The sequence below is a fragment of the Mercenaria mercenaria genome, chromosome 13 (assembly GCF_021730395.1).
Source record: "Mercenaria mercenaria strain notata chromosome 13, MADL_Memer_1, whole genome shotgun sequence".
Taxonomy (NCBI): domain Eukaryota; kingdom Metazoa; phylum Mollusca; class Bivalvia; order Venerida; family Veneridae; genus Mercenaria; species Mercenaria mercenaria.
In genome coordinates this window covers 66751547-66766261 of record NC_069373.1, presented here as the reverse complement: position 1 = coordinate 66766261, position 14715 = coordinate 66751547, and the positions used below count along the sequence as shown (strand labels likewise).

The following is a 14715-nucleotide window of genomic DNA, read 5'->3' as shown; positions in this document are numbered from 1 at the left end:
GTTGGGAGAGGACCTTATAATGATGCTAAAGATCGAATCTGATGACGATCCATTAAGGAGTTCATAAGAAGTCCTTTAGAGGAATTTATATTTATAGCTGTAGCAGCCCCTGAAAGGGGCCAAGCACACATATTTCAACAAATTTGGGAGATGACCTTATAATGATGCCCAAGATCCAGTCTGATGAACATCCATCCAGCAGTTCAAGAGAAGTTGTTTGAATGTATTTCTGTAAAGAGTTTTAGCTCAAGTTGAAACATTGAGTAAACTTCATAGAGGACTATGACAGGATGCTACTGACCAAGTCTGGTGCAATTTTGATTAGGACTTTCAGAGGAGAAAAGTGTGGACGGATGACGGATGGAGAGCGACCAAAGTACCTCACCCAAAGCACAAAGGGTTGTTTGTAAAACACATATGACACCACTTTGGTGGGTTGTCCCATTTACAGTTCGGCGATCACTATGGCCTTGACATTTGACCTTTAATCCCTGAAAGTTCTAGGTCAAGTGGTTCTTAATTTCTTGAGCATATATCGTTTAAAGGTTCAGGCCCCTGTGACCTTGACTTTTGACCTATTGACCCCCAAAACATTAAAGGTCATCTACTTCATAAAGTCCAGTCATGCTACCAAGTTTGAATGTTCTAGGTCAAGAGGTATTCAAGCTATTTTGCTGTAGCTGTTAGCTTTACCAAAATAAGGACAGAACAACATATGAGCAGCAATATACCCTAACCTCATTGAAAAGGGGCATAACTAAAGCAAATTTTGTAATGATCCATTAAGTGGTTCATGGTGTGAAGAAGATATTTAAAAGTTCTTCTGTTGTCAGAGTTACGGGGATTGTTTCTCCTGGTGAAGACTGTGATAGTAAATAACTATTTCAAGTTTCAAGTCAAAAGCTTTGATAGTAACAGAGATATTTGACTTTTTCAAAAACTTTCACCAAAAAATTCTAAGTTAAAGAGGGGCATAAATCTGTCAAAATTCAAATCAGAGTTATGGGGATTGTTTCTCCTGGTGTAGACTGCGACAGTAAATAACTATTTTAAGTTTCAAGTCAAAAGCTTTGATTGTAACAGATATTTGACTTTATCAAAAACTTTTAACTAACGGCGATGGTGACGCCGACACTGGGATGAGTGCAATAGCTCTACATTTTCTTCGAAAAGTCAAGCTAAAAAGGGACACAACTTTGTGAAAAAGCAAAATAGAGTTATGAACCTTATGTATTGCATATCAGATCATCACAGTGAACAAATCTTAATCCATTTACTGCCATATTAGCTTACAAAAACTGTTCCAGTTGGTACATTTGCACCGATAAGTGTAAATACTGTAGCTCTACCTATTCCTCAAGTAGAGAACCTAAATATTACTTTTGCTTTTTAAAAGAAAACAACAAAAATATGAATATCTGTTTCTATATTTTATTACATTGTAACATGAATAAATTACATGATGCAAACTAAATACAACTATTTAACAACAGATATAGGCCCCAACAACTATTGCAAGTTTTTATGTCCACTGCCAACTAAAGCTTACACTTAAATTTATTGCTAACAAATTGTGCATATAAACAAACAAGATGCATAGTGGAAATAAAAATAATTCTTTCAATATGGACATAGCTATATTTTCATTTGGTAAACATTTTAACTATTTGGTAAGCATTTCACTGTTTCAAAACAGCACTTCACTGTTTCCAAACAATAAGCATTTCAGGTAAAATGCTCATATATATTAATATGTTATAAGAAACAAATATGATTAAAGCAAAAACACAAATAACATTTGAAATCATAAGTTAAAATTCATACATCCTCATAAATTTCTATATAACAGACCTTAACACTTGAAGTTCCATAACAAAATATTACTCAAGTTTAAGTCTATCTGTGTGCTGATAATTTATTAGAATTCTATTGTAGACCATTAAATAATTGACAAATTACAAGCATAAAATCAGCTAGTGGATAATCGGTGCTGTAGACAAATCATTGCAGAAGACAGAACCAAGTTGATGCTGATTACCTGTTCATGCAGCGGGCATCATTGTCTTGAACCTGTGCCTCATAAGCTAATAAAAAACAGTACCACGCAAATTCGGACAAATAAAGTGCTAAATATGGTTTGTGGACACAGATTCTAAATATAGTCAGAGAACATGTTAACCAATGTGCAATCCGGCAGATGCTGGATATTTTAGACTGGTTATCAAACTCAGTTTTATACCATCAGACCATGGACTGGAACTCTGAAGCAGTCAAACAGTCTGTTTTTGGGCTAAAAGTGCTTGTATCATGTCTATTTGAATCAACCTGATGCTTATCATCAGATGAAAAACCTAGACTAGATGATATTTGCATAGACATTATTTAGTGGTTAATGGTAAGCAGTCTTATTTAACCCTTAGCCTGCTATATTTCTAAAATGGACTGGTCCATCATTAAATTTGGGCAATACCATTTATCATTCGAAGGGGTGTTCACTGAAAATTTACTGGCTGAATAGCGAACAGTGCAGACCATGATCAGACTGCACGGATGTGCAGGCTGATGTTGGTCTGCACTGGTCGCAAAGGCAGATACAATTGTCGCCAGCAGGCTAAAGGTTAAAGTGTTACAAATTAGTGACACAGAAGTGTTTGTGTTTTAGGACATGATACAGGTGAATACTCATGAACATTCTGAATTTGTGGGTGCCAGGCATTATTCAGGAATACTGGTAATAATAAAACCATCATGAATATAACCCAATCTGCAGTTACATAATCCTGGCAAGCTGTTTACTTATATACCAATTGGCAGCCCGCCCACTTAGCTCAATAGGGAAAGTGCAGATCACTGGATCGCGGTGTTGTGAGTTAGATCCTCAGGAGAGGCGGAGAGAGAGAGAAAGGAGATAAAAAGACACTGCATCTGAAATCATACGTCCTCAACTTCTGATTCATGCGGGGAAGTTGGCAGTTACTTGTGAAGAAGAGTTTTATACTAGTACAGAATCCAGAAACATTAGTTATTTGCCAGCTGTTACGTAACTGAAATACTTTTGAAAAACAGTGTTAAACCCAAAACAAGCAAATCAACAATTGGCAGTAGACAGGCATCAACTCTTGATAAAACTTGAATTATGCAAATTTATAATCAACACAGATAAATTTCATTGGTTTTTCACTACCACTCTGATATGTTGTGCTCATTTCTTGAGAATATAAAAATGTTTGCATGTAAATATGCAATACATATTTTTGCTAATAAAAAGTTTACAAGACAAAATTCACAACCTGAAGACATTTTATGGCAAGATTTGAATTATGCACATTCTTAAATGATTACCTGTCCCACTTACATATCCTGTCCGGTAAGATAAGTTTATTATGACATAAACATCAACCACAAAAAAACTTATATGATTTGAACAATTAAGTGCTTTGAAAAAACCTTATACTTGGTATCACTATGATAAAAGAACATGAGAGATCAGAATGTTGTTTCAGAAAGAAGATATATAAATTTACCATCAATTAACTATAAAAAGGTTTATAGTACACATCATTTAATTTGGGACTTTAATGTTACATGAACAACTTTCAGGTCATATGGAGAAATTCAAGGCTAAGTACTGACCAGCATCCATTTATTTCAAGCTCCTACATGCATTAATTTCATGCCCCTGCATGTATTTATTTTGCATCTCTGCATGCTATTATTTCACATCCCTACACACATTTATTTCAAGCCCCTACACACATGTATTTAAATCCCCTTATTTCAAGCCCCAAATACACATTTATTTCCAGCCCCTACACACATTTATTTCAAGCCCCTGTAGCATTAATTTCACATCCCTACACACATTTATTTCAAGCCCCTATACACTTATTTCAGGTTCCTGCATCAATTTATCTACATGCACACAGAGGTACCTGGTTTGGATCTTCTAAAAGCAAACTGAATGGTGCAAGTGTACAATTAAACAATCCAACCCTAGTGAAGCCGGAACCCATAATATCAGTGAGGTGTATACATTTCATAATTATTCAGAATAACACATATACTGAAAGTGCAAACAAATGTGTATAAAAATCAATACTTGACAGAGACAAAAAAAGTGTACTTTATTTGCAGGCGTTCTTTTTCAAAAGTAAAAATATACTACAAACGTTAAATTCAGAAATGAAACAAATTGCCTAAAGACCAAGATTGTACCTATTCACAGCGAGTTTTAGCTAAAGCTTAACTGTATAGTCACTGTGACTCTGAAATAATTCTAAAAATATCAAAATGCTGTCCAATAACTGCAGATACAACTTTCAAATATAGTTACCTTCTAAACTATGGATTACTTTCAATAGATTATTAACAGCCATAAGATTATACAGTCTATAAAAAATATATTTACCCTTCCTTTCAGTACTTACATTACAATTATATAACACAAGCTTCTTTAACATCAAGCTGCTCTTTGCAATAACAACATCTTTTAAACTGGAAGTACAGTTGAACTTTGTTCACTAGAACTTGGAAATTTGAAAACCTACCTTCATTTAAACTCATCATCAGGTCCTGGCAAAATCCCTATATAATGTTAATTATTCCATGGCTCCAATTGTAAATAACTCAAATTTTGATGGTCCTATTGAGGTTGAGCAAACAAAGTACGACTGTACTGCAGTTCATGTTAACATTCAACATTTTTATTTACATCTAAATGTACTTGAACCACACAGAAATGGAATGTTCCCATTGGTCACGGATAATCAGCCCAGCTGAACATTGTAATGGAAGAACTAACTAAGAATCACATTTAGTTAAAAATTTGGAATGAACAGTTACCGTATCTGGCATCAAGCAATTATCGCTTTGGCACCTATACATATTTCTATATATACAAGCTAAAATATTTAAAAATATGTTCTACATTTTTTGGTCAATATTGTAACTTCTCTTCAGTATTCAGAATAAAAGAGAAAGTTTGTGTTCCAAAAAATTCACAAAAGACATGATGTAAATGTTGTAATAAATCAGAAAGCATTTTGCCCATTATTACTGATAGAATGTTTGTATCTGTTATGTATGTGTAAGAAGTTACTTATGTGTGATCTTAATTTTATGACAAGTGTGGATTTGTAAAATTTCCAAACATTTCCATGTTGCAAAATTAACTACTTTTACAATATCTGTGAAGTCAATGGCTTTACCTCAAAGGTGGTCAATCACATTTAAACAACATTTAATGACTTTTTTTACTTTTTGTATATTCTGGTAGAGAATTATTTAAGGAACAAAAAGACCGATTACATAGAGTCAGATTCCTATTTGAAATGTATATTTTATTATTTTTATAAAATTTTGTAATTACTCCCCTTTAATATGAAAATATATAAAAAGCTGGGTATTTCTTTCTATTTCGATACAATGTCTAGTTTTACATTTGCATTTGATAGACATATCAACTATTGAACAATCTGAACCAAAATGCAAGTTTAAAAGCTGTGTGTAGCTTCTGAATTCATTTATTTCCAATCTATCTTGGTTGCGCAACCAAGATAGGCAAAGGGAGGTAATAATAATTTTTCAAACTTGCGTTTCTAATGAATTCCATCTAAATACATAATTTTTAATGCAAATATTTTACAAATATATTACAATATGTCTAATATTTATACATTTCCTTAGGCAAAGTATGTTTATCATATTTATACTTATGATAAAATAACTCTATCTTGGTTGGGCAACCAGGATAGGAAAATGAAATTTTAAAAAAGCCTCCAGTGAAAATCTAATTTGTATTAAGTGTTAAGTGAACATAAATGAGTGTAAATGATCAGATGCTAAAGTTTCGAACAAATCCATTACATGGCCAAAATCTGATTATCCACCTTTAAAGCTAAACTAATAACTGGTTTTCATTAACCTTTAGCCTGCTGGCGGCAAGTGGTTTTGCCTTTGCGACCACAGCAGACCAAGATCAGCCTGTACATCCGTGCAGGCTGATCATGGTCTACACTGTTGGCTATTAAGTCAGTGAATTTTCAGTGAACACCCCTTCATATAATAAATGGTTTTGCCAAAAGTGAATGATGGACCAGTCCAATTTAGACATTTTTAGCAGGTTTAACTTACAGACACTATCTGAAAATGAAAGCAAGCTATCACATTTCTTTTCATAAATTCATTTTAGCATTAGCAAAAAATAAAATGAATAAAATACTTTCTATCTAGGGCAATAACAATGAAGCCAGTCCAGGAAAATACATGCTACAAATAAAACCCGACATACAGTATTAAACCTCACAATATGAAAACAACAGACATATAAACAGTTAACACAACATAAACAACAACATAAACCTATTGCCCAAATATTATCAAAACACCACAGCTATATACTGTTGCTAAACATATGGGAAGGAATTGTATGAAAACACTAAAATTTAAGATTGAAATTAAAGATCCAAATAAATAAATGTTGTACATGTATTTATCACAGAACCATATAAATATGTGTAAAGCTATCAGCATAAAATATAATCTAGTACAAAAACACATACAGAAAATTACTTTTTGGCATTGGTACCATATTTCATAAGCATCTACAAGTATTGAAAAATGGCCATCTGTCTGAATTCAAAGCTGTGCAAATTTTGGCAGATTCTAAAACAGAATCCATTCAAATAGAGAAATACAACCATGTGTACTTTGTAATTATGTTTAAAACAAGAAAATAGTTGATTACTTCAATACTCCTGAAAAATCTAGAGATTAAACAGCATTACCATATGTTCCCTTATTAACAACCTCCCTTTATTTAATGTCCCTGTTATGAATATACATTATGTATCCTTAGCAACCATTGTATAAAAATGGAGAACAACATTTAAAGTCTAAATTGTTTTTTCTCCGTAACAAACACCCCTATTTTGCAAAATGAAACACCCTTGAGCTTAAATCAGGGAATATAAGGTAGCTTTGTTTTCTGCAAGGTGGTTAAATTCAATGTGATGGCACACACTTTGTTCCTTTGGAAAAGTTGCAATGACATAATCAACATGGAAGGCAAGAAAAATTATTGTGTATTATACAGTATATATACCCATTAACAAGTAGTTTTCCAACAAAACAGCAGAGATAAAATTTCCCTGCAGGAAAGTCCTGTCTTATCAAGGTAGATATGAGCCATGCCATGAGAAAACCAACATAGTGCCTTTGCGACCAGCATGGATCCAGACCAGCCTGCACATCTGCACAGTCTGGTCAGGATCAATGCTGTATGCTAACTGTTTCTCTAATTGCAGTAGGCTTTGAAAGTGAACAGCATGGATCCTGACCAGGCTGCGCAGATGCGCAGGCTGGTCTGGATCCATGCTAGTCGCAAAGGCACTATGTTGGTTTTTTCATGGCGGGATTCATGTGTAAGACAATTACAGCTTTTACTACTGACAAAATAATTAAATACAGTCGACATTGTACTTGTGACTACCTCTATTAAGCGATTTTTGTATTAAACCACGAGTTAAAATCCCTCCCGAGAGTTTTCAGTACATAAATTCATTCCATTAAACAACTTTTTTATTAAACGACTAGCGACCACATTAATGTAGTCCCGACAGGTAAAATATTGGACAAGAGTATCTATTAAGCGACCGGGGAACCAAAATTCTAACGGGCATTTCTTCATCTGTGTAATTAGCAAGTACCTTTGTATCAGTCGAACTGACAAACAATCTAGCTATAATTTTCACGGTTTGTGGACTTGGAAAAGTGTTCACGATGTTTAAACAGATTTTTAAACCATACATGTATGTTCATAATAAATACAGTTACATTAACAGTAAAACTACTTTTCTTTTCATCTGAATGAAATTCATTAAGAGACAGTTCCATTAAGAGACCACTTCTTAGCAGTCCCTTGAGTGGTCGACTGTACACAGAAAAATATCAGAGTTTTTATGTGTACAAGATCACTTCATCTCAGATAAATTTGACCATATCTGCTTTTTCTTGATGATATGAATTTGTGGGTTTCAACTTCTGAAGATGAAGTTAAATAATGGGAACTGAATTGATGCAACTAAGCAATTTACTATAATTAATCCCCCACCCCCACCCGCGAGGAATACCAAGAATTTCAGGATATTTTTATGGAATGTAATTAAAAACAATACTCAATGTTCTGGAATGTAATGGAATTTCATTTAGAACAATGGAATGAGAGGTTTTATTTATCACTAGGGAATGTTATAGATCATTTAATAATACTGAAAAGTTGTAGACATAACTGAAAATATATTTGAGCGTTGAAAATCAATTACTAACATATTACAAAAGCATAAAGCAGTATCAGAAAAAAATCCCTGTTAAGTAACTTTGTCTTATTTTATGAACAATCATACTGAATTTCCTCTGACATCTCTATTCATAGAACACATGTTAGAATTTTTGTCCTTACCTCTCGAACAGAATTGCACCAACTTGTTTATAATAATATTATCTGCACATTGCAAACATTTGCATAATAACAAATAACTTTGTTTAAACTATTTTCTTATAAAATTCAATGCCACAATAAACTGAAAAAAAAAAAAATGAAACTTACAGTCCATTTTATTCTGTAAGAGAGTGTGACACCAGCCTCTTTGATTGTACCAAGTCCTCTAAAATGCTGATTTCATTTAAACTATGGAGATATTTGAAATACTAGAACATGTATATTTGTATACTGTATGCTGCCATATAGCAAACTTGTCAAAAAACTAGAGCTATCACTAAAGGTGATGAATGTACCCCCAGCATGCACTGACACAGTACATTGCAATTTGATGCACACAAGATTGCATAATTATGTGGACTGTATGTATACAGTATAGTAACAAAAAACGAAGTCCCATAACTATGCAGAATATTTATCTAAAAGAACGTAACATGCACCATGCACAACTAGGGTTGGTACTGATCACTTGTGTGAAGTTTCATTAAATTGTGTGCAAGGGTTTGGTAGATTAGGCACGCACAAGATTGCATATGCAGACTGTATGTACATAGTATGTTAACAAGAAACAAAGTCCCATAACTCTGCAATTTTTGTCACTGAAAGAACCTAATATGCCCCATGCACAACTACTGTTGTTACTGATCACTTGTGTGAAGTTTCATTAAATTGTGTCAAGGGGATGAGGAGAGATGGTGCGCACAAGATTGTGTCTATGTATACAGTATAGTAACAAAAAAACAAAGTCCCATTTTTTTCTTAAAGAACCTAACATGCCCCATGCACAACTACTGTTGTTACTGATCACTTGTGTGAAGTTTCATTAAATTGTGTCAAAGGGATGAGGAGAGATGGTGCGCACAAGATTGTGTCTATGTATATAATATAGTAACAAAAAAACAAAGTCCCATAACTCTGCAAATTTTTTTTCTAAAAGAACCTAACATGCCCCATGCTCAACTACTGTTGTTACTGATCACTTGTGTGAAGTTTCATTAAATTGTGTCAAGGGGATGAGGAGAGATGGTGTGCACAAGATTGTGTCTATGTATATAGTATAGTAACAAAAAAACAAAGTCCCATAACTCTGCAATTTTTTTTTCTAAAAGAACCTTACATGCCCCATGCACAACTACTGTTGGTACTGATCACTTGTGTGAAGTTTCATTAAATTCTGTCAAGGGGATAAGGAGAGATGGTGCGCACAAGATTGCGTCTACGGACAGATGGACAGACAGACAGACAACCTGAAACCAGTATACCAGTACCCCACCTTACAACTTTGTTGTCGGGGGTACAATAAAATATAACTTAATCTAGATTATGCCAACTCTGATCTAAAATATTAAACCACTATATGAAGCAGCTAGGTTATACAAAATATAATGAGAACCTTCCATGTTACTCCAAACTTGTTTCACATAAACACGTACAATTTCTAGAGTAAAACAATCTATATGAACTATCTGAGAACCTAAATGCGAGATGTTTAGTGAAAAGTGAACAAAAAAGAATATTCATTTTAAAAAAGAATACCCCAAACTTCTAAATTATTTCTTGCAGAACTTATTTGGTTCTTTGTTTTGGGTTTTAAGCTGCATTGAAACAATATATGCCAAACGGCAACTTTTCAGTTTTTTACAATGCAGAAAGACCCCCAGGTGCACCTGCGGGCATTGTTTCAGGCCCAGGTGGGCACCTGGGTATAATCATCAACCGTCCTAAAGACCTCATATAAGAAAATCCTACACCAAGCAAGGTTCGAAACCCATGTTAGTGCAGGGCAAGTCATTGAAGTAAACAACATAAACTACAGTTCATCATTAAATGAAAAATAACAACATGGCTCATTTTAACATGACAGTTCACACATATATAATGTTGAATTATTATCACAACCTACATGTATATAGACATATCTCTGGAATGTTGGAAAGTAAAAATTAAACAACCACCTCTTTAAACTGAGTCCTTGAATTGGTTTTATTTTCTCAAGTTTATATGTCCCACTTCAAACAAAAGCAATTTCACATACTGTGCACTACAGCCTATTACTTCTCAAAGACACTGAACTTATAATGGTCAACTGGTAACCATTTTTTTTTTCCTAAATATAAACATTTTGTTTATTAATAGGCCAGTTTTCTTGAACATTTACATTATAGTTTAATAATATCAGGTGTCATTCTAGGTCACATGATCAACCGGTTCCCCATTTCCTGCAGGCTTTCACCCCCATTTTCTTCCATTCATCAGCCGAGACACAGCTCATTTCAAACACATCCATTGAGGCGACAGAACATGCACCTATATAAGCTGAATGGTAACGCTGTGGAGATGCATGCACCTATATAAACAAAAAAAGCAAGAAAAGCTGTTCATTATTCAAAGAAAGTAATCAATAAACTGCTTCACATTACTGAATAACAGGTAGGGCTTATCAAATTACAAAAAGAAACATAATCGTCTATTGCTTAAAATTATATCTCATATACATTTTCTGTCCAACAATATCACATGAAATTTAGGTAGGCAGCATAATGCCTGTGGCAACAGGGATAACAGTTTTTGGTACTGTTAATTATCATATCTTGCAATTAATTTTCTGGCAGTTTTCTATATACATGTATTTTCAAATCAAAGACTGACCTCTACCACAGCTGCTGGAGGTGCCAATTTCCTCATTTCTTCTTGCAAACGTTCTGCAAATCCTGGAATTGTTGTTACTCCACCACTCAAATATATAGACCTGCAATCAGAAACACAAATTTTTAGCCGTATGGCAAATACACAGTATATAGACCTGACGTGACACAACACTCATTGTCTAGTATATAGATCTGTAATGTAAAGCAATCTTTAACAATATGGCACTTATATATTTAAATCTAACATGTGACACACCACTCAAATAAATAGACTTGCAATGTAAACCTTGTCACCCCACCACTCAAATACATACATATGCAATGTGAAATTGATTTTGCAACCATGTGGCTCAAACCACTCAAATATATACATATGCAATGTGAAATTGATTTTGCAACCATGTGGCTCAAACCACTCAAATACATACATATGCAATGTGAAATTGATTTTGCAACCATGTGGCTCAAACCACTCAAATACATACATATGCAATGTGAAATTGATTTTGCAACCATGTGGCTCAAACCACTCAAATATATACACCTGTGGTGTAAATTCAGTAAAACACCAATAGCTCTAGGTCAAGAAGGGTTGAGTAAAATGATTCAGTTATCAAGGACTCTGATCAATCCAAACAAAGAAAATTTATGGCAAATGGCCAGGAACCACATAATTTACTAATGCCAGTCGGATACCCAAGCCATCAATGCTCAATTGAGTGGTGAATATAGATCTGCTGTAAAGCAAATTTATTATGTTGTCTGTTCGCTGCTAGACATCCTAATTCAAAATTGTTTCTAAAATTAGTTGCTAACCTACCTATACATTTGTTTTCTAGAATCCATAGGGCACTGCTGTATGGCAGCATATATCTGCTTCTGTATATTCTTATAGTCCATCTCCCACAGGTCTGTGTTGAAAAATCCCTCAGGACTCTTAAAGCAGGCATAGTCTAAATCTACAGTTCTGCAAAAGAATTTTTCACAACCTTCTAAAATGTTACTCTATCAATAATGAACCTTGCATTAAGGTAATTCTGCACGTTTGGATAAAAAAAATTCTACAATATAGATGATTTGTTTGTTTACGATATGTCCAATTAGTGGTGCTTCAGTCATGTTTCAGCATCAGCAGTACCTGAGACTTCTGGAAGTCAACTGAATATCAATTTACTTGAGAGTATTTAACTATAAAAGTAGATAATTATGGCGTCTGGAAAAATGCTAATTTTGAGCTGTCCTACCCTATACAAGAGGACAAATATTTCTTTTTTATTTTCAAGTTTGATAAAATAAAATCAGAGGGGAAGTATAGTCGACCTTGGTCAAATTAATCAGATGGCATTATTTTGAGGTGCAGCTGCTTTGCTTTTGTCTTATATTGAATCAAAACAGGCCAGATAGAAAACAAAAGTGAGAAACAAGCCCATACTCAAAAGCGCCTTCTGGCAGATCAAATTCTGCACATTCCACAATTCTAGAGTAACTTTTTGGATCAGCATCACATTTCTCCTTGGTCTCTGTGTAGTTATCTGTCACATAACATGCCTGTCAACAGAATAATTTGTCTCTTTATATGTCAACATACAATACAGTTTAACCTGTCTTATCAGTCACCTGTATTAAGTACCTTGTCAGTTAACTTTACAAATTGAATTTTTGTTCTATAATATCATATTGTCTTAAGCAGCCACCTACCTTAAACAGCCAGATTGTGTCGCTCTCTTGGCTGGCTGCATAAGGTATCCGATCAAAAACAAGGTAACATTTCAATGCCTGGTGACCCCATGTTTTTTTTGGTATCATTTGAAAGAGCTGTGTCTACTGAACAAGAATTAGTAAATAAGATGACCATAAATAATATGCAAGAACTATATTTTTGACTGTGAAATGATAAATCTTACACTGTAATAACTGGATTTCTGTTAAAGTATCACTGAAGACAAGAAAGTTAAAAAATAAAAATTCTAAAACATATTTTGTCATGTAATTTGAGCCTCACCATGAGAAAACCAACATAGTGCGTTTGTGACCAGCATGGATCAAGACCAGCCTGCGCATCCGCGCAATCAGGTCAGGATCCACGTTGTTCGCTAACAGTTCCTCTAATTGCAATAGTCTTTGAAAGTGAACAGCATGGATCCTGACCAGACTACGCGGATGAACAGGCTGGTCTGGATCCATGCTGGTCGCAAATGCACTATGCTGGTTTTCACATTGCGTGGCTCATTTATATTTTCTTTTTCAGTAGACAATACACTTTCAAATAATACCAAAATTGTATCAGCTTACCAGGCATCAATTTTTGATAACATTTTAATAGCACTTGCTTATTTGTGGATCGGATACCTTAATACAAGTCTGGCTGAATACTCTTCAAACATTCAAAACATCCTTTCTGAAGTCATTTATAAAACAAATAACTATGAAGTTTCTGTACTTGTAGTCAACTTTCTTAATGCCCTTACATTTTATGGTAAAAACAAAACCAGCATATCTAACTTATAATAAATTTTGTAAGACTACAATATTGAACCAAAATCTTGTAGTGGATAGTACCATATACTGAGGGCTCCTTTAAAGAGTAACCCCAACAATTTCAACAAACCATGTAACCATGTCTAATTCTAAATCTATAGCACACACACCTGTTCACAGATATATCTGACAAGAAGCTTCTCTACAAATGAACTGAACTGGTATTTGTTCTCTAACAATGAAATGTTAAGTGAGTCCTGGATCTTGGCTCCACCATAAGCCTGTCTTGATACCCCACCTTCTATCAACAAACCTACACAAAAATAGAAACAGTTTACCTAATAGTTTTATAGAAAATTTAAGTGAAAAAGACTTGGCTTCCACATCAGAATGGTTCTAAAGCAGTATAAACTAGTTAAGAGTAAAAGTAGTGCAAAGCAGTATTAACTAGTTCAAAGAAGTAAAAGGAGTCCAAAGCAGTATTAAGGTTGTGGACCCATAATGACATTTGGCAATTACATATTTTCCATAATTATGTGATTTCACTACTCTCCGTTTTTTACGGAGAGTCACATGTGCATTCAGCTACACTTACAAATGCAGAATGCTGAACTGCATAACAAGAGTACGTAATCATACGGAAATTGACGATTGTCATTATGCGTCAACTACCTAATTAGTTTAAGGTAGTATAAACTAGTTCAACGAGTCCAACAGCACAAATATAAAACATTACTCTACATTTACATCTTTACATAAATTCATATAAACTATTTATAGCAACTGAGACTTATTTACAAATAACTGATTGTAGACAAATTTCTACAAACATAAGTTCACCTAGTATCTGCTTCTTTAACAGGAACCTCATCTTTTTAGTCACAACTGCCTAAGTAATTGCTTGGACAATGTTAAAGTTCTGCATCAACCAAAAAGTGATAAAATTTGTTTTGCATCTCTGCTGGTACAAACTACAAAATGACTAAAATATGTTTAGGCCAATCTGGCTACTGTAAATAAGTTTTTTTCGCACAGAATTTATTTTCGCTGTATCTGCTGACTGCATTCCAGAAAATAAATACAAAATGTTCT

At 34.0% G+C, this 14715-nt stretch overlaps 1 protein-coding gene across 3 annotated transcripts in view; it reads right to left on the bottom strand.

Annotated features, from left to right (window-relative positions):
• Positions 1 to 1417: 1417 nt before the first annotated feature.
• Positions 1418 to 14715, bottom strand: part of LOC123530617 (uncharacterized) — a 120341-nt gene continuing 107043 nt past the window's right edge. For all 3 annotated transcript variants that reach the window (XM_053522119.1, XM_053522121.1, XM_053522120.1), the window contains 5 exons: positions 13794 to 13936; positions 12578 to 12693; positions 11966 to 12112; positions 11147 to 11246; positions 1418 to 10844 (listed from right to left, as the gene is read on the bottom strand). In XM_053522119.1, coding sequence (XP_053378094.1) covers positions 10698 to 10844; positions 11147 to 11246; positions 11966 to 12112; positions 12578 to 12693; positions 13794 to 13936 — 653 coding nt within the window. In that variant the 3' untranslated portion in view covers positions 1418 to 10697. The remainder of the gene's footprint in view (positions 10845 to 11146; positions 11247 to 11965; positions 12113 to 12577; positions 12694 to 13793; positions 13937 to 14715) is intronic.